The following is a 21,036-nucleotide window of genomic DNA, read 5'->3' as shown; positions in this document are numbered from 1 at the left end:
AGATGCTGGCTCACTATCCCTTCGCGCCAGAGCTGTCTAAGAATTGGGAAACGCCTCCAGTGGACTCACATGTGGCCAGGATTGTGGTTTCCTCAGCTCTACCGGTCAACACCGTCACGTCTCTAAAAGAGCCTACGGATAAATGTGTGGAGGGTTGTCTGAAAGCGATTTACACCCTCGCGGGTGCTGCACAAAGGCCCACTATTGCAGCTACTTGGGCTGCAGAGGCCATTGAAGCATGGGCCTTGGAGTTAGATGCTGAAATCTCCTCTGACCATGCTAGACAATGCTTGTCTTATATTGTCACAGCTTCTTGTTATATTAAAGAGGCGGCTTCTGATGCCGGTATCCTGGCAGCCAAGGCCTCTACTACATCAGTCCTGGCTCGCCGGATATTGTGGCTGAGATTCTGGTCTGTGGATCTGGACTCTAGAAAAACCCTGGAGGTACTCCCTTTTAAGGGAGATATTCTGTTTGTGGAGGATTTAAATAAGATTGTGGCTGACTTGGCTACTGCCAAAACTGCCTGTCTGCCAAGTACTGCTCCTTCTGTGTCGAAGGCTAAAGGTATTTCCTTTCGCCCCTTTCGTCCTTCAGGTAAAGCAAAAGGCCCGCACTTCCAAACCTGGTAAGCCTAAGCCCAAAAGATCCTTGGCGGCCCGTCAGCCAGCTTCCAAGACAGATAAGCCTGCCGCATGATGGGGCGGGCCTCCCTCTGGGGGATCCCAGGGTGGGGGGCCGGCTTCTAGGGTATACCCAGGAATGGTTGAAGACCACTTCAGATGCCTGGGTACGGGAAGTCGTCACTCGAGGTTACGCCATAGCCTTCAAAAACCGACCCCCTCATCGATTTTGCCAGACAGATGTCCCGTTGGACAAGACAAAGGCAAACACTCTACATTCGGTGGTACAGACCCTCCTGGATACAGGAGTCGTAGTACAGGTGCCTCTTGCGCAGAGTGGCCGGAGGTACTATTCTCCGCTGTTTCTAGTCCCGAAACCGAATGGGTCCTCCTGGCCCATTCTCAACCTCAAGGCATTGAACAGGTTTGTGAAGGTTTCCAAGTTCCGGATGGAAACCCTTCGCTCTATAGTTCTGGCCTTGGAACCTGGGGACTTCATGGTCTCCCTGGATATACATGATGCTTACCTGCATATTCCTATAGCAGTGTCTCATCAGCAATACCTGAGATTTGCGATTGGCAACTGCCATTACCAGTTTCGGGCGTTACCTTTTGGTTTAACAACAGCCCCACGAGTCTTTACAAAAGTCATGGTGGTGATGACGGTGGTACTCCGCCGTCAAGGGGTCAGGATACTGCCGTATTTGGATGACTTGTTAATCCTGGCAAATTCCCCAGAACTTCTCCTGCGTCATCTAGATGTGATGGTCCGGTTTCTGCAAGCCCACGGGTGGCTAATCAACTGGAAGAAGTCATCCCTGATCCCTGCTCAGAGCATGGTGCATCTGGGAGCACTATTGGACACTCACAACCAGCGGTTGTTCCTGTATCAGGAGAAAGTCCTGAAACTTCAGGACAGGATTCGTTGCTTCCTATCTCGTCCGCAAGTGTCGATACATTCGGCGATGCAGGTGCTGGGCCTCATGGTGTCAGCATTCGACATGGTGGAGTATGCTCAATTTCACTCTCGCCCTCTCCAGAGGCTGAATCTAGCCAAATGGGACAGCCTGCCTCACCGGATCAGGTCTCAAATTATCTCATTGACTCCGGAGGTCCGTCTGTCGCTGCTCTGGTGGCTCTGGGACCAACAACTGTGCAGGGGCCATCTGTTCTGTATATCCGACTGGGTCCTGTTGACGACAGATGCCAGTCTAAGAGGTTGGGGCGCGGTGCTGGAGCAACACTCCCTTCAGGGGCGGTGGACCAAGGAGGAGTCCCTCCTCGATCAATATTCTGGAGTTGCGGGCGGTCTTCAATGCCTTGAACCTAGCCCAACATTTAATTCAGAACCGTCCTGTTCAAGTACAGTCAGACAACGCCACCACAGTGGCTTAAATAAATCATCAAGGCGGCACTCGAAGCCGTCTAGCAATGAAGGAAGTCTCACGGATTCTACAGTAGGCAGAACGCCATCTACCGGCCATATCGGCAATATTCATTCCGGGAGTCCTGAATTGGGAAGCGGACTTTGTCAGTCGTCAGGACGTGCATGCCGGCGAATGGGGCCTCCATCCAGAAGTGTTTCAACTCCTAGTGGAAAGGTGGGGCCTTCCAGACGTAGATCTGATGGCGTCTCGACACAATCACAAGGTTCCAGTCTTCGGAGCAAGGATAAAGGGATCCTCAAGCAGCAATCGTGGATGCGCTGGCGGTACCGTGGAGATTTTGGCTGCCGTACGTGTTCCCTCCGGTGTCACTCCTGCCCAGGGTAATTCGGAAGTTCAAGCAAGAAAAAGGAATTCTGCTTCTCATAGCTCCAGCGTGGCCCAGACGGCACTGGTTCTCAGACCTGCAAGGCCTATCGTCAGAGCGTCCAATTCTACTTCCACAATGCCCAGACCTCCTCATTCAGGGCCCCTGTGTCTACCAGGACCTAGCCCGGCTGTCTTTGACGGCGTGGCTCTTGAAGCTTCCGTCTTAAGGGCTAAAGGGTTTTCTGAGGCGGTCATTCAAACTATGTTGCGGGCCCGGAAACCGGCTTCTGCTCGGATTTACTATAGGGTCTGGCATTCTTTCTTTGTTTGGTGCGCATCTAACGATTATGACGCTTCCAAGTTTAGTATAGCCAAGTTGTTGGCTTTTCTTCAGCAGGGCCTGGACTTAGGCCTGCGTCTGGCCTCCCTTAAGGTTCAAATATCTGCCTTGTCGGTGTGGTTTCAGAGAAATTTGCGACCTTACCTGATGTGCATACCTTTACTCAGGGCGTGTTGCGTATCCAACCTCCCTATGTCCCGCCTGTGGCTCCTTGGGACTTGTCGGTGGTTTTGGAGGCGTTACAAGAGTCTCCGTTTCAACCTCTTGGTTCAGCTGACCTTAAGTGGCTTTCCCTTAAGGTGGTGTTTCTGCTGGCTATTGCTTCAGCTAGAAGAGTGTCGGATTTGGGTGCCTTGTCCTGTAGTTCCCCATATCTGATATTTCACCGTGACCGGGCGGTTCTTAGGACTTGTCCCGGCTATCTACCTAAGGTGGTTTCTTCGTTCCACATTAATCAGGAGATTGTAGTTCCGGCATTTGTTTCTCCTGATCTGTCTCCCAAAGAGCGGTCTTTGGATGTGGTACGGGCTCTCCGTATCTATGTGAAGAGAACTGCTCCTATTAGGAAATCTGATTCTCTTTTTGTTGTGTTCGGGTTTCACAAACGGGGCTGGCCTGCTCACAAGCAAACTCTGGCCAGATGGATTAGAATGGTGATTGCACATGCTTATGTGAAGGCTGGTCTCGCTGCTCCTGATCACATTAAAGCCCATTCTACTCGGTCTGTTGGACCTTCTTGGGCGGCCCAACGTGATGCGACCCTTGAACAATTGTGCAAGGCGGCTACGTGGTCCTCTGTGAACACGTTCATAAGGTTCTATGCCTTCGATACTGCCGCTTCCCAGGATGCTTCCTTTGGACGCCGGGTTCTTGTGCCCGCTACAGTGCGTCCCCTCCCATAAGGAACTGCTTTAGGACATCCCCATTGTCCATTCCTTGTGGAGCCCAGTGTACCCCGCAGCAGAAAACGAGTTTTATGGTAAGAACTTACCTTTGTTAAAACTCTTTCTGCGAGGTACACTGGGCTCCACAAGGCGCCCACCCTGACGCACTTAGCTTCTTTCGGTTGGTATGGCATTAGCCGCTGACACGTCTCCTGTCGTGAGAATGCGGTGTTGTGGCTACTAACCGTTGTCGTCTCTTTTCCTGCTACTGCATTGGACTGGTTAACTAAAAACTGAGTTCCTGTGCAGGGAGGTGGGGTGATATAGGAGGCGGCGCTATGCATTCTGGGAACAGTCAAAGCTTTGAGACTGTTGGTGCCTCGGATCAAGATCCTACTCTACACCCCATTGTCCATTCCTTGTGGAGTCCAGTGTACTTCGCAGAAAGAGTTTTAACAAAGGTAAGTTCTTACCATAAAACTCGTTTTTTCGTGCTTCTGAGGCCGGACGGCTCAGTCAGGACAATCATATATCTAAAACCCCAAAAACATTTCTACTTAAGAAGTTGAACTACAAAATGGAATCTCTCAGGGCAGGGATCTCCAATCTGTAAGAGGAGAAAGAGGGTCTAAGTACGGTTTCTTCCACATTAGGCTTACCTGGGTTTGCTATTCAGGATTGTTATTACCAATTAACCGGAGTGATGGCGGTATGATGGTTTTCCTTCGATGGTAAGAGTGTCATTATTATTCTGTACTGGGACGCTCTCCTGAGTACGGCGAAGTCCAGAAACAAGTGGTGCAAAACGTTGCTTTCTCCCCGAGAGTTCTTCAACAAAGTGGTTGGCTCCTGAACTTGCCAGAATCACTATTGATCCCAACGATGCGGTTGTCTGTGTTGGGAATAATGTTAGATACAGAACTGTTGAGAGTTTGTTTCTTCCAGTGGAAAAAGCTCTGAGGATTCAGAGTCGGGTCAGATTTGCAGCAGTGTCAATCCATCAATAAGTTCCGTTGATGAAAAAGATGGTTGCGGCCTACGAGGCCATTCAGTGAGCAGGTTAAATGCCAGAGTGGTTTTAGCGGGACCACTTGGACATGTGGTCCGGTTCTCACCTGCACATGCACCGGAAAATAATCCTATCTTATAGGACCAGAATCTCTCTCCTGTGGTGGCTGCACAGTTCTCATCTCCTAGAGGGACGAAGTTCGGGATCCAGGATTGGATCCTGGTGTCCATGGATGCAAGTCTCCGAGGCTGGGCAGCAGTCATTCAGGGGGGAAAATTTCCAGGGAAAATGGTCAAGCCAGGAAGCTTGTCTGCACATAAACATTCTGGAATTAAGGGCTATTTACAACGGCCTTCTGCAAGCGGAACATCTTCTTCGCGGTCTTGATTCAGTCGGACAACATAACAGCAGTGGCGTACATAAACCTCCAGGGCGGAGCAAAGAGCAGAGCGGCAATGGCTGAGGCCACAAAAGTTCTTCGCTGGGCGGAAAGACATGCAAGCGCTCTGTCAGCAGTCTTCGTTCCGGGCGTGGACAACTGGGAAGCAGACTTCCTCAGCAGACACGATCTCCATCCAGGAGAGTGGGGTCTTCATCAAGAGGTCTTCACAGAAGTGGAAGGTCGTTGGGGAATTCCTCCGATAGACATGATGGCGTCTCGTCTCAACAAGAAATTTCAGAGATATTGTTCCAGGTCGAGGGACCCTCAAGCAATATCAGTGGACGTCCTAGTGATAACGTGGGTGTTTCAGTCGGTCTATGTGTTCCCTCCACTTCCACTCATTCCAAAGGTTATAAAGATCATAAGAAGAACAAGGGTTCAGGCAATACTCATTGTTCCAGACTGGCCAAGGAGGGCCTGGTATCCGGATCTTAAGGAATTACTCATAGGAGATCCCTGGCCTCTTCCTTTATGAGAGGATCTGTTACAGCAAGGACCGTGTGTGTATCAAGACTTACCGCGGCTGCGTTTGACGGCATGGCGGTTGCACGCCAAATCCTAGCCCGAAAGGGTATTCTCAGTGAAGTCATTCCCACACTACTTCAGGCTAGAAAATAAGTAACGGCAAGACATTATCACCGTGTTTGGAGAAAATATGTGTCTTGGTGTGAATCCACGAAGGCTCCTACGGAAGTATTTCAGCTGGGGCATTTTCTTCATTTTTTGCAAGCAGGTGTGGATGCGGGCCTAAAGTTAGGCTCCATTAAAGTACAAATTTCGTCCTTGTCAATTTTCTTTCCGAAAGATTTGGCCTCCCTTCCAGAAGTTCAGATCTTCGTGGAGGGAGTGCGGCACAGCCAACCTCCCTTTGTGCCCCCAGTGGCACCATGGGATCTTAATGTGGTGTGGCAGTTCCTGCAATCTCATTGGTTTGAAAACCTTTATATAAGGTTGAGCGCAAATTCCTCCCTTGGAAAGTGGTCATGCTGTTGGTCTTGGCATCTGCAAGGCGGGTGTCTGAATCAGCGGCTTTGTCTCAATGTCGCCAGAACGGCTCAGATTAGGGCAATGGAGGCTGTGTTGTCCTGTATGATCCCAACAAGATTGGGACTCCTGCTTCCAAGCAGACTATTGCACGCTGGATCTGTAATACGATTCGGCAAGCTCATTCTACGGCTGGATTGCCGTTACCGAAATCGGTGAAGGCCCATTCTACCAGAAAGGTGGGCTCATCCTGGGCGGCTGCACGAGGGGTCTCTGCATTACGGATTTGCCGAGCAGCTACTTGGTCGGGTTCAAACACCTTTGAGAAGTTTTACAAGTTTGATACCATGGCTGTTGAGAACCTCTTGTTGGGTCAATCGGTGCTGCAGAGTCATCGGCACTCTCCCGCCCGTTCTAGAGCTTTGGTATAAACCCCATGGTTCTTGAAGCATCCCCAGCATCCTCTAGGACGTATGAGAAAATAGGATTTTAATACCTACCGTTAAATCCTTTTCTCTTAGTCCGTAGAGGATGCTGGGCGCCCGTCCCAGTGCGTACTGTATCTGCAGTTATTGGGCATGTTTACACACATGGTGTGTTGCGTTTGAGTCAGCCTGTTGCTGATGATATTCCTGTCATGGCATGCGGTATGCTGTTATTGGTTGTGTTTACACACAGGTTGTGTTACGCTTTATGTCGGCGTATTGCGGCATATTCTTCATGCCGTCGGCTGGTGTTCTATTGAATGCCACGTTCTGCGGCATACTGGAGGTGTGAGCTGGTAAGATGCTCACCGTGGTTTAACAATAAATTATTTTCTCGAAATGTCCATCTCCCTGGGCACAGTTACTTAAACTGGAGTCTGGAGGAGGGGCATAGTTCACACCCATTCAAAGTCTTAAAGTGCCCATGCCTCCTGCGGATCCCGTCTATACCCCATGGTTCTTGAAGCATCCCCAGCATCCTCGACGGGCTAAGAGAAAAGGATTTACCGGTAGGTGTTAAAATCCTATTTTATATATATATATATATATATATATATATATATATATATATATAGTGTGTGTTTTCTATTTTCTACTGTTTTTTGACAGTCACTAAGAAATGTAAATTTTTGTCGACATTTTGCAATATTTGTATTTTTTGCCACTGGTTAATAAAGTATCAATAGGTCTGAGTGAGCTGAAAGCATATATAGTCTTCTGATGTGTTAGCTCATAGTGTGTGTTTGAAATTATGCACGTAAGATATTGAAATAATATGTTTTTCAACAGGAGGCTATTCTGCTATAGACAACAACACAAAGAAGATTGAACATGATCTTATGAATGCAAAGACCATGAAATCAAAGCTAGGTGGGTTAATATGTGTTTTGGCAGCACCCGTATATAGCATAAGATTAGACAACCTGTGCATCTCCAGCTTTTCTTTTACAAGCGCGTGCTTTGTCATCCACAGGCGAACAACAGCTGTAAATTCACGGGCTACTGTAGTAGTAGAGAATATGAGGTCTATGTACTAAGCCTTGGAGAGAGATAAAGTGGGACGGAGATAAAGTACCAGCCAGTCAGCTCCTAACTGCCATATTACAGGCTTATTTTGAAAAATTACAGTTAGGAGCTGGTTGGTTGGTGATTCCTCTACATCCACTGTAGCTCTCTCAAAGTCTTAGTACACAGGTTTTCAAACTCTGTCCCACACGGTTTGTTTTGCAGGTCACCTGTAGATTTTTAAAATGTGACAGTTGGTGATACACAGTGCAGCTTCCAAGTGACCTGGAAAACGTGAACCATGTGGGGTCCTGAGGACCGAGTTTAAGAACCACTGTCTTTAGTACATTCTTTCCATCCACTTTATCTCCATTTACTTTTTCTCTCTCCAGGGGGTATATTTACTAAAATTTTGTGTTTGTCAGATTTTTTATTTTTTTTGTAAGTCACAACACGGGAATTTACCAAGCACAAATCTCGGCAGTGTTGGTGCAATTCGTAATGGTTTTCACGGCTATGTTCAGAAATACGAATGAATAGACCATCGGTCAAACGCGGCTGTTTGTTCATACAACATGGGAATTAACTATTAATTCGTATTTGGGTGTTAGTCTCTGAATTCTCAAGTGCGGGTGTATTTTTTAGCGATTCGTTAAAAAAAGCAGTAAAAAAATAGACCTGCTTTTTCCAGGCGAGTTTGTATAATCATGCACGGATCAGTGAGATCTGTGCATGGTTATCTATGGGAAAGGGTCTGTTTAGTGTAAAAACTGGGAAAAAAAAATTGCGTGGGGTCCCCCCTCCTAAGCATAACCAGCCTCGGGCTCTTTGAGCCAGTCCTGGTTGTAAAAATACAGGGAAACTATTGACAGGGGATCCCCCATATTTTAACAACCAGCACCGGGCTCTGCGCCTGGTCCTGGTGTAAAAAATACGGGGGACAAAACACGTAGGGGTCCCCCGTATTTTTCACACCAGCACCGGGCTCCACTAGTCAGAGAGATAATGCCACAGCCGGGGGACACTTCTATATTGGTCCCTGCGGCCCTGGCATTAAATCACCAACTAGTCACCCCTGGCCGGGGTACCCTGGAGGAGTGGGGACCCCTTAAATCAAGGGGTCCCCCCCTCCAGCCACCCAAGCGCCAGGGGTGAAACCCGAGGCTGTCCCCCCATCCAAGGGCGGCGGATGGGGGGCTGATAGCCATAGTGTAAAAAAAAAGAATATTGTTTTTTGTAGCAGTACCACAAGTCCCAGCAAGCCTCCCCCGCAAGCTGGTACTTGGAGAACCACAAGTACCAGCATGCGGGGAATGCGAGGTTAAGTGGGGTCACTCTTGTGGTTGGCCCCACTTAACCTCGCAGTCTACCGCAGACCGCAAAGTTCCCACCATTGGATACAATGGAGCGCCTATGCGCTACATTGTATCTTCAGTGCGCAGCCTGACTGACAGCTCAGGAGCGCACAGCCAATCAGGAGAGTGCCATGACATGGCGCTCCCTGATTGGCTGACAGGACCCTCTTTGTCGGGAGTCACGGGGGGTCCCGCCAGTCGGGGAAAGGGGTCCCATGTGTAAGCATGGGACACCTTTCAGTGCGTGGATCGTGTTTTTCGTTTTTTTATTTTGTCAAGTACATGGATTACAAACCGAAGAGGACCGATCTACACTGGATTGTTGCGAGTATAATTTTATTTACAGGTACCCCGTGGATTCTACGTGGAGAAGGGGACCGACTCTTCGTGTCAACATAGGTAAGTATGTATGAATGTAGGTGTGCATGTATGTAATAAAATTGTACTTTCAAGGTGTGTGTGTTCTGTTTTTATTTGGGTATTTCTCTAACGTCCTAGAGGATGCTGGGACTCCGTAAGGACCATGGGGATAGACGGGCTCCGCAGGAGACATGGGCACTTTAAGAAAGACTTTGACTCTGGGTGTGCACTGGCTCCTCCCTCTATGCCCCTCCTCCAGACCTCAGTTTGATACTGCGCCCAGAGACTGGGTGCATTTTAGGAGCTCTCCTGAGTTTCCTGTAAGAAAGCATTTTTGTTAGGTTTTTTATTTTCAGGGAGCCTGCTGGCAACAGACTCCCTGCATCGAGGGACTGAGGAGAGAGAAACAGACCCACTTCTCTGAGTTTCAGGGCTCTGTTTCTTAGGCTACTGGACACCATTAGCTCCAGAGGGATCGGTACGCAGGTCTCACCCTGCCGTCCGTCCCAGAGCCGCGCCGCCGTCCTCCTCGCAGAGCCGGAAGAAAGAAGCCGGGTGAGTATGTGAGGAAAAGACAATCTGAGGTGGCAGAAGACATTTGGATCTTCACTGAGGTAATGCACAGCACTGCAGCTGTGCGCCATTTCTCCCCTTCACCTCACACACTTCGGTCACTGTAAGGGTGCAGGGCGCGGGGGGGGGGGCGCCCTGGGCAGCAATATAAACCTCTCTTATGGCAAAGATATAGATATATACATGTACAGCTGGGCACTGTACATGTATATAAAGAGTCCCCGCCATGTATTGAAAAATTTGAGCGGTACAGAAGCCCGCCGCCGAGGGGGCTGGGCTTCTCCCTCAGCACTCACCAGCGCCATTTTTCTCCACAGCACCGCTGAGAGGAAGCTCCCCGGACTCACCCCTGCTTGACACACTGTGACTGACAGAGGGTTTTAAAGTAGAGGGGGGGGCACATAATTGGCGCATATACACAAAACAGCGCTATTGGGTAAACATACTGTGTTTTTTCCAGGGTCATATAGCGCTGGGGTGTGTGCTGGCATACTCTCTCTCTGTCTCTCCAAAGGGCCTGGTGGGGAACCTGTCTTCAGAAAAGAGCTTCCCTGTGTATGTGTGGTGTGTCGGTACGTGTGTGTCGACATGTCTGAGGTTGAGGGCTCACCTAAGGAGGAGGGGGAGTTTATGAATGTTAGGTCTCCGTCGCCCGGTGCCGACGCCGGACTGGATGTATATGTGGAATGTTTTAAGTGCAAATGTTAATTTATTGCACAAAAGGCTAGACAAAGCCGAAGCTGGGGCACAGTCAGGGAGTCAACCCATGCCTGTCCCTATGTCGCCGGGACCTTCGGGGTCTCAGAAGCGCCCACTATCCCAAATAGTTGACACAGATACCGACACGGATTCAGACTCCAGTGTCGATTACGATAATACAAAATTACAGCCAAAGGTGGCTAAATGTATTCGATATATGATTATCGCAATAAAAGATGTGTTGCATATCACTGAGGAACCCCCTGTCCCTGACACGAGGGTACACATGTATAAGGGAAAGAAACCTGAGGTCTCCTTTCCCTCCTCACATGAGCTGAACGAATTATGTGAAAAAGCGTGGAAAACTCCAGACAAAAACTGCAGATTCCCAAAAGGATCCTAACAGCGTATCCTTTCCCGTCGCAGGACAGGATATGGTGGGAATCCTCCCCTAGGGTGGACAAGGCCTTGACGCGCTTATCAAAAAAGATAGCGCTTCCATCCCAAGGTACGGCTACCCTCAAGGATCCTGCTGACCGCAAGCAGGAGGTTACCTTGAAGTCCATTTACACACATTCTGGTACGTTACTCAGACCGGCTATTGTGTCGGCCTGGGTTTGTAGTGCTGTAGCAGCATGGGCAGATTCCTTATCAACGGATATTGAGACTCTTGATAAGGATACCATTTTACTGACCCTAGGGCATATAAAAGATGCTGTCTTGTATATGAGGGATGCTCAAAGAGACATTAGTTTACTGGGTTCCAGGATAAACGCTATGTCTAGGCGTGTCTTATGGACCCGACAGTGGACTGGTGATGCCGACTCCAAGAGACATATGGAGTTGTTGCCTTACAAGGGTGAGGAATTGTTTGGAGAGGGACTCTCGGACCTCGTCTCCACGGCTACGGCAGGTAAATCAAATGTTTTGCCATATATTCCCTCACAATCTAAGAAAGCGCCTCATTATCAAATGCAGTCCTTTCGTTCCAATAAAAGCAAGAGAGCACGTGGATCGTCCTTTCTTGCCAGAGGTAAGGGCAGAGGGAAAAGGCTGCACAACACAGCTAGTTCCCAGGAACAGAAGTCCTCCCCGGCCTCTGCAAAATCCACCGCATGATGCTGGGGCTCCCCTGAGGGAGTCCGCTCCTGTGGGGGCACGTCTTCGACTGTTCAGCTACGTCTGGGTTCACTCACAGGTGGATCCATGGGCAATAGAAATTGTTTCCCAGGGTTTCAAGCTGGAATTCGAAGAGGTGCCTCCTCGCCGGTTTTTCAAATCGGCCCTACCGAAACACCCCCTGGAAAGGGAGATAGTGTTACATGCGATTCACAAATTGTGTCTTCAACAAGTGGTGGTAGAGGTTCCCCTGCTTCAAAGAGGGCAGGGGTACTACTCAACTCTGTTTGTGGTCCCGAAACCGGACGGTTCGGTCAGACTCATTTTAAATTTAAAATCCCTGAACCTTTACTTAAACGGTTCAAGTTCAAGATGGAATCGCTCAGGGCGGTCATCGCCAGCCTAGAAGGGGGAGATTTTTCGGTATCTCTGGACATAAAGGATGCATACCTGCATGTTCCCATATATCCTCCTCATCAGGCGTACCTGAGATTTGCGGTACAGGATTGTCATTACCAATTTCAAACGTTGCCGTTTGGGCTTTCCAAGGCCCCGAGAATTTTCACCAAGGTATTGGCGGAAATGATGGTGCTCCTACGCAAGCAGGGTGTCACAATTATCCCGTACTTGGACGATCTCCTCATAAAAGCGAGATCACGGGAGAAGTTACTGAACAGCGTATCACTTTCACTGAATGTGTTACAGCGACACGGCTGGATTCTCAATATTCCAAAGTCGCAGCTGAATCCTACAACTCGTCTGTCCTTCTTGGGCATGATTCTGGACACAGACCAGAAGAGGGATTTTCTTCCGACGGAAAAAGTGCAGGAACTCATGACTCTAGTCATGAACCTGTTGAAACCAAAACAAGTGTCAGTACATCATTGCACTCAAGTTCTGGGAAAGATGGTGGCAACATACAAAGCCATTCCATACGGCAGATTCCATGCAAGGACCTTCCAATGGGACCTATTGGACAAATGGTCCAGGTCGCATCTGCACCTGCATCAGCGGATCACCCTGTCCCCCAGGGCCAGAGTATCTCTCCTGTGGTGGCTAAACAGTGCTCACCTTCTAGAGGGCCGCAGTTCGGCATTCCGGACTGGATCCTGGTGACCACGAATGCGAGCTTCCGAGGTTGGGGAGCAGTCACACAGGGAAGAAATTTCCAAGGACTTGGGTAAAGTCAAGAGACTAAGGGCCATATACAACGCCCTACGTCAAGCGGAGATCTTACTTCGCAATCGACCAGTTCTGATCCAGTCAGACAACATCACCGCAGTAGCTCATGTAAACCGCCAAGGCGGCACAAGGAGCAGAGTGGCAATGGCGGAAGCCACCAGAATTCTTCGCTGGGCGGAGAATCATGTAAGCGCTCTGTCAGCAGTGTTCATTCCGGGAGTGGACAACTGGGAATCATACTTCCTCAGCAGACACGATCTGCATCCGGGAGAGTGGGCACTTCATCAGGAAGTCTTCGCGCAGATTTCAAGTCGGTGGGGACTACCCCAAATAGACATGATGGCATCCCATCTCAACAAAAAGCTACAAAGGTATTGCGCCAGGTCAAGAGACCCTCAGGCGGTAGCTGTGGACGCCCTAGTGACACCGTGGGTGTTCCAGTCGGTATATGTGTTTCCTCCTCTTCCTCTCATACCCAAGGTGTTGAGGATAATAAGAAAAAGAGGAGTGAGAACAATTCTCATTGTTCCAGATTGGCCACGAAAGACCTGGTATCCGGATCTGCAAGAAATGCTCACAGAAGATCCGTGGCCTCTTCCTCTAAGGCAGGACCTGTTACAACAAGGTCCCTGTCTGTTCCAAGACTTACCGCGGCTGCGTTTGACGGCATCGCGGTTGAACGCCGGATCCTAGCGGAAAAGGGTATTCCGGATGAGGTCATTCCTACGCTAATAAAGGCTAGGAAGGCAGTGACGTCTAAACATTATCACCGAATATGGCGAAAATATGTTTCTTGGTGTGAGGCCAGGAATGCTCCTACGGAGGAATTCCATCTAGCCCGTTTTGTTCACTTCCTACAAACTGGAGTGAATTTGGCCCTAAAATTAGGCTCCATTAAAGTTCAAATTTCGGCCTTATCCATTTTCTTTCAAAAGGAATTGGCCTCTTTACCTGAAGTACAGACTTTTGTGAAGGGAGTACTGCATATTCAGCCTCCTTTTGTACCTCCGGTGGCGCCTTGGGACCTTAACGTGGTGTTAAGTTTCCTTAAGTCTCATTGGTGTGAACCACTGAAAACAGTGGAGTTGAAATATCTCACTTGGAAGGTAGTCATGTTGTTGGCCTTGGCTTCGGCTAGGCGAGTTTCGGAATTGGCGGCTTTATCACATAAAAGCCCCTATCTGGTTTTCCTTTTGGATAGAGCAGAGTTGCGGACTTGTCCTCAATTCCTACCTAAGGTGGTCTCATCCTTTCATATGAACCAACCTATTGTCGTGCCTGTGGCTACTCGTGACTTGGAGGATTCCGAGTCCCTTGATGTGGTCAGGGCTTTGAAAATTTACGTGGCTGGAACGGCTAGGATCAGAAAAACAGAAGCACTGTTTGTTCTGTATGCAGCCAACAAAGTTGGCGTCCCTGCTTCAAAGCAGACTATTGCTCGCTGGACCTGTAACACGATCCAGCAGGCGCATTCTACGGCAGAATTTCCGTTGCCAAAATCGGTTAAGGCCCATTCCACTAGGAAGGTGGGCTCGTCTTGGGCGGCTGCCCGAGGAGTCTTGGCACTACAGCTGTGTCGAGCTGCTACTTGGTCGGGGTCAAACACCTTTGCAAAGTTTTATAAGTTTGATACCCTGGCTGAGGAGGACCTCCTGTTTGCTCAGTCGGTGCTGCAGAGTCATCCGCACTCTCCCGCCCGTTTGGGAGCTTTGGTATAATCCCCATGGTCCTTACGGAGTCCCAGCATCCTCTAGGACGTTAGAGAAAATAAGATTTTAAACCTACCGGTAAATCTTTTTCTCGTAGTCCGTAGAGGATGGTGGGCGCCCGTCCCATGTGCGGACTACTTCTGCAAGACTTGTATATAGTTATTGCTTACATAAGGGTTATGTTATAGTTTCATCGGTCTTGGACTGATGCTATGTTGTTTTTTCATGCTGTTAACTGGGTAGTATATCACAAGTTATACGGTGTGATTGGTGTGGCTGGTATGAATCTTGCCCTTCGATTACAAAAATCCTTTCCTTGTACTGTCCATCTCCTCTGGGCACAGTTTCTCTAACTGAGGTATGGAGGAGGGGCATAGAGGGAGGAGCCAGTGCACACCCAGAGTCAAAGTCTTTCTTAAAGTGCCCATGTCTCCTGTGGAGCCCGTCTATCCCCATGGCCCTTACGGAGTCCCAGCATCCTCTACGGACTACGAGAAAAAGATTTACTGGTAGGTTTAAAATCTTGTTTTTTTGTTGTTGTAGTACTACAGGTACCAGCGGGCCCGTTTCCCCCCGCATGCTGGTACTTGTAGTTCTCCAAGTACCAGCTTGCGGGGGAGGCTTGCTGGGACTTGTAGTACTGCTACAAAAAACAATATTCTTTTTTTTTTACACAATGGCTATCAGCCCCGCATCCGCCGCCCTTGGATGGGGGTGACAGCCTCGGGCTTCACCCCTGGCGCTTGGGTGGCTTGAGGAGGGGAAACCCTTGATTTATGGGGTCCCCACTCCTCCAGGGTACCCCGGCCAGGGGTGACTAGTTGGTGATTTAATGCCGGGGCCGCAGGGACCAATATAAAAGTGTCCCCCGGCTGTGGCATTATCTCTCTGACTAGTGGAGCCCGGTGCTGGTGTGAAAAATACGGGGGACCCCTACGGGTTTTGTCCCCCGTATTTTTTACACCAGGACCAGGCGCAGAGCCCGGTGCTGGTTGTAAAAATATGGGGTATCCCCTGTCAATTTTTTCTCTGTATTTTTACAACCAGGACCGGCTTAAAGAGCCCGAGGCTGGTTATGCTTAGGAGGGGGGACCCCACGCAATTTTTTTTTCCAGTTTTTAACCCATTCTGCACTACTCACAATGCACACAATGAAGCCCTGCACGGATCTCACAGATCCGGCCGGGATTCATTGTGTTTTGTCAGGCAGTGTTTTACTAATCACTCCCGTAAAACACTGCCTGACATTACGAATCACATCGACATCGGAAAATACAAATGTGGAAAACTCGGCAGCTTAGTAAATGACCGTATTAGGGTTCAAAAAGTTGCAGTAAAATGCACCCGATACCATTCGAGATCAAACACCCTTAAAAACGGCAAAAACACGAATATTAGTAAATATACCCCCAAGGCTTATTACATAGACCCCTAAGATTATAATAATAAATGTGTACAGGATAGCGCCTGATTTCTTGGGTCTTCTGGGGCATTTTTATTTATAGTATTTTGTGGGAAATCTTCCAAAAATAGCTGTTTTTGGATGATTCCCAGAAAATATTATGAGTGACTGGCAGATATCAGCTGTGTTCCATCCATTTTTGATCAGAAAAGCACCCAGCATAGGTTTCTGTGGGGGCTTATAAATGATGTGCCAAGCTTCTAAAAGCTACGCAAAACATCTCTCTCCATTAACTGCCACGTGCACATGTACAGTATATTAAAGGCTAGATTCAATTAACCGCGGTTAATTACCACAGGCTAATTGATCTGCCGGGGCTTTTCAGTTAGAGCCTGCTATCAGCCTGCAGGCTGCATTTAATGTGGGTTTTTGTTTGAGTCTTAGGGAGGCTCAAACAGAAATCCGCGTTAAGAGCCCTTATCCCGGATTCTGTCAGTTAACTTGCATTTGTGGGTAATTTACCACTCAAAGAAAAGGGGCTTGCAGTAAATTACCCCTGCCAATTGACGCTGACCATAGGAATGCTGCAAAATATTGCTTGGGGTTTTTTTTAAATACATTCACCAGAGAACTAATTTCTTTTTACCATGAAAATAAATTATCGTTATCCAGAATTAATTAAGGTTGTTAATAAATATGCCCCTATGTGATTAATTTGGGTTGAAATGGTTTCAGTATGAAAATCTGTTTTGAAACAAATTATGCTAAACATCAGGTTGATACTGACATTTGACCATAGCCACGTATTTTCCATAGAGATACAATGTATTCATTTTACTGTAGCTTGGACATTCATTGGTGCGTTTCATGTGCAGACTTTCAGGATACAGCAACCTATCTCTTATAACTTAGGGGGTAATTCAGAGTTGATGGCAGCAGCAAATTTCTTAGCAGTTGGGCAAATCCATGTGCACTGCAGGGGGGGGCAGATATAACGTGCAGAGAGAGTTAGATTTGGGTGGGGTGTGTTCAAACTGAAATCTAAATTGCAGTGTAAAAATAAAGTAGCCAGTATTTACCCTGCACAGAAACAATATAACCCACCCAAATCTAAATCTCTCTGCACATGTTATATCTGCCCCCCCCCCTGCAGTGCACATGGTTTTGCCCAACTGGTAACAAATTTGCTACTGCCATCAACTCTGAATTACCCCCTTAATGCATCATATCAGTGGTTCCCAAACTTTTTTGAATCGCGCACCCTAGAGTATCAGAATTTTTTTCACGGCACCCCTAGGCCAAACATTTCTTATTGAGAAATTGTGAAAAATATTAAATTAAGTAAATTGTGTTTATATGTAATCCTTAGGTTCAGGGACAAGATTTGCTTCTGTTTGTCCATGTATTTTATAGAGATGAGCGGGTTCGTTTCTCAGAGTACCGGACTTTACGCTCCGAGCCCGGATCCGAGTCAGGCTCAGGTTTTCCCGCCTGACTCGGAAACCAGAACGAGGCAAAACGTCATCATCCTGATGTCGGATTCTCGCGGGACTTGGATTCCATATAAGGAGCCACGCGTCCCCGCCATTTTCACTCGGGCATTGGAGAGTGTAGAGAGAGGACGTGTCTCCATTCTATCAGTGTCCGTGTCTTGTGCTGCATTTGTCCAGTCACAGAGGTTGTGTCCTCTTGCTACTGTATAAGTCCAGTCCAGTGGTGCTGTGTTGTGCTGCATCAGTTCAGTCGTGGTGTATTGTGCTGCATCAGTCCAGTGGTAGTGTCCTGTGCATCAGCCATCAGTCATTCCAGTGACCAGTCACAGAGGTATACTCTGCTGCCATATGTCCAGTGCTCCTGTGCCTATTGTGTTATATAACTCCAGAAAAATAATGGGGAACAAAAATTTGGAGGATAAAATAGGGAAAGATCAAGAACCACTTCCTCCTAGTGCTGAATCTGCTGCCACTAGCCATGACATAGATGATTAAATGCCATCAACGTCGTCTGCCAAGGCCGATGCCCAATATGATACTAGAGGGCATGTAAAATCCAAAAAGCCAAAGTTCAGTAAAAAGACCCAAAATAAGAAATTTAAATGGTCTGAGAAGAAAAGTAAACTTGCCAATATGCCATTTAAGACACGGAGTGGCAAGGAACGGCTGAGGCCCTGGCTTATGTTCATGGCTAGTGGTTCAGCTTCACATGACGATGGAAGCCCTCATCCTCCCGCTAGAAAAATGAAAAGAGTTAAGCTGGAAAAAGCACAGAAAAGAACTGTGCGTTCTGAGATGGTATCACAAATCCCCAAGGAGAGTCCAAGTGTGTCGGCGGTTGCGATGCCTGACCTTCCCAACACTGGACGGGAAGAGGTGGCTCCTTCCACCATTTGCACGCCCCCTGCAAGTGCTGGAAGGAGCACCCACAGTCCAGTTTCTGATATCCAAATTGAAGATGTCACTATTGAAGTACACCAGGATGAGGATATGGGTGTTGCTGGCGCTGAGGAGGAAGTTGACGATGAGGATTCTGATGGTGATGTGGTTTGTTTAAATGAGGCACCGAGGGAGACACCTGTTGTCCGTGGGATGAAGAAGCCCATTGTGATGCCTGGGCAAAATACCAAAAAAGCCACCTCTTCGGATTTGTGGAGAAATAATTCCACACCGGACAGCAGGTGTCAAGCCGTGTGTTGCCTCTGTCATTCTGTAATAAGTAGGGGTAAGGATGTTAACTTCATTCATCAGAAGTCAGTGTCAAGTTGTGAAACTTTGGGTAAGAGCGTAAGCAGTCCAATGACACTTAAATCCCTTCTTCCTCTTGTACCCAAGCTCCTGCAAGCCACACCACCAACTCCCTCAACGTCAACTTCTTCCTCAGCCATGAACGTCAGTAGTCCTGCAGGCAATGTCCCTGGCAAGACTGTGTCGCTTGGCTTAGTCATACAGCAGCCTCGGTGCACCTTTTTTTTCTTCTTTGCATCATGTGCTGTTTGGGGCCTTTTTTTATATCTGCCCTCCTGTCTGACACCGCAGTGCCACTACTAGATGGGCCAGGTGTTTGTGCCGCACAATTGTGTCGTTTAGCTTAGTCATACAGCCACCTCAGTGCAACCTTTTGGCCTAAAAAAATAAGATTTTACTTACCGATAAATCTATTTCTCATAGTCCGTAGTGGATGCTGGGGACTCCGTCAGGACCATGGGGAATAGCGGCTCCGCAGGAGACAGGGCACAAAAGCAAGCTTTTAGGATCACATGGTGTGTACTGGCTCCTCCCCCTATGACCCTCCTCCAAGCCTCAGTTAGGTACTGTGCCCGGACGAGCGTACACAATAAGGAAGGATCTTGAATCCCGGGTAAGACTCATACCAGCCACACCAATCACACCGTACAACTTGTGATTTGAACCCAGTTAACAGTATGATAACAATGAAGTAGCCTCTAAAAAAGATGGCTCACAACAATAATAACCCGATTTTTTGTAACAATAACTATGTACAAGTAATGCAGACAATCCGCACTTGGGATGGGCGCCCAGCATCCACTACGGACTATGAGAAATAGATTTATCGGTAAGTAAAATCTTATTTTCTCTAACGTCCTAGTGGATGCTGGGGACTCCGTCAGGACCATGGGGATTATACCAAAGCTCCCAAACGGGCGGGAGAGTGCGGATGACTCTGCAGCACCGAATGAGAGAACTCCAGGTCCTCCTCAGCCAGGGTATCAAATTTGTAGAATTTTGCAAACGTGTTTGCCCCTGACCAAGTAGCTGCTCGGCAAAGTTGTAAAGCCGAGACCCCTCGGGCAGCCGCCCAAGATGAGCCCACCTTCCTTGTGGAATGGGCATTTACAGATTTTGGCTGTGGCAGGCCTGCCACAGAATGTGCAAGCTGAATTGTACTACAAATCAAACGAGCAATAGTCTGCTTAGAAGCAGGAGCACCCAGCTTTTTGGGTGCCTACAATATAAACAGCAAGTCAGACTTTCTGACTCCAGCCGTCCTGGAATTATATATATATATATATATATATATATATATATATATATATATATATTTTCAGGGCCCTGACAACGTCTAGCAACTTGGAGTCCTCCAAGTCCCTAGTAGCCGCAGGCACCACAATAGGTTGTTTCAGGTGAAACGCTGACACCACCTTAGGAAGAAACTGGGGACGAGTCCGCAGTTCTGCCCTGTCCGAATGGAAAATCAAATATGGGCTTTTGTAAGACAAAGCCGCCAATTTTGACAATCGCCTGGCCGAGGCCAGGGCCAACAGCATGGTCACTTTCCATGTGAGATATTTCAAATCCACAGATTTGAGTGGTTCAAACCAATATGATTTGAGGAATCCCAACACTACGTTGAGATCCCACGGTGCCACTGGAGGCACACAAGGGCTGTATATGCAATACTCCCTTGACAAACGTCTGGACTTCAGGAACTGAAGCCAATTCTTTCTGGAAGAAAATCTATAGGGCCGAAATTTGAACCTTAATGGACCCCAATTTGAGGCTCATAGACACTCCTGTTTGCAGGAAGTGCAGAAATCGACCTAGTTGAAATTTTTTCGTGGGGCCTTCCTGGCCTCACCCACGCAACATATTTTTACCACATGTGGTGATAACGTTGTGCGGTCACCTCCTTCCTGGCTTTGACCAGGGTAGGTATGACCTCTTCCGGAATGCCTTTTCCCTTAGGATCCGGCGTTCAAACCGCCATGCCGTCAAACGCAGTCGCGGTAAGTCTTGGAACAGACAAGGTCCCTGCTGGAGCAGGTCCTTTCTTAAAGGCCGATGCCACGGTTCCTCTTGGAACAGACATGGTACTTGCTGAAAGCAAATCCCTTCTTAGCTCCCGAGGCCATTAGTCCTCTGTGAGCATCTCTTGAAGTTCCGGTTACCAAGTCCCTCTTGGCCAATCCGGAGCCACGAGTATAGTTCTTACTCCTCTATGTCTTATAATTCTCAATACCTTGGTTATGAGAAGCAGAGGAGGGAACACATACACCGACTGTTACACCCACGGTGTTACCAGGACGTCCACAGCTATCGCCTGAAGGTCTCGTGACCTGGCGCAATACCTGTCCCATTTTTTGTTCGGGCGGGACG

General features: G+C 48.2%; 1 protein-coding gene across 4 annotated transcripts in view; it reads left to right on the top strand.

Annotated features, from left to right (window-relative positions):
* The window catches only part of LMBR1 (limb development membrane protein 1), a 592,458-nt gene that overhangs the window by 483,023 nt on the left and 88,399 nt on the right, over positions 1 to 21,036 (top strand). For all 4 annotated transcript variants that reach the window (XM_063921898.1, XM_063921896.1, XM_063921899.1 and 1 more), the window contains one exon: positions 7,311 to 7,391. In XM_063921898.1, coding sequence (XP_063777968.1) covers positions 7,311 to 7,391 — 81 coding nt within the window. The remainder of the gene's footprint in view (positions 1 to 7,310; positions 7,392 to 21,036) is intronic.

The sequence above is a fragment of the Pseudophryne corroboree genome, chromosome 5, assembly GCF_028390025.1.
Source record: "Pseudophryne corroboree isolate aPseCor3 chromosome 5, aPseCor3.hap2, whole genome shotgun sequence".
In the NCBI taxonomy this organism is placed as follows: Eukaryota; Metazoa; Chordata; class Amphibia; order Anura; family Myobatrachidae; genus Pseudophryne; species Pseudophryne corroboree.
This window is presented reverse-complemented; position numbering and strand designations above follow the sequence as displayed.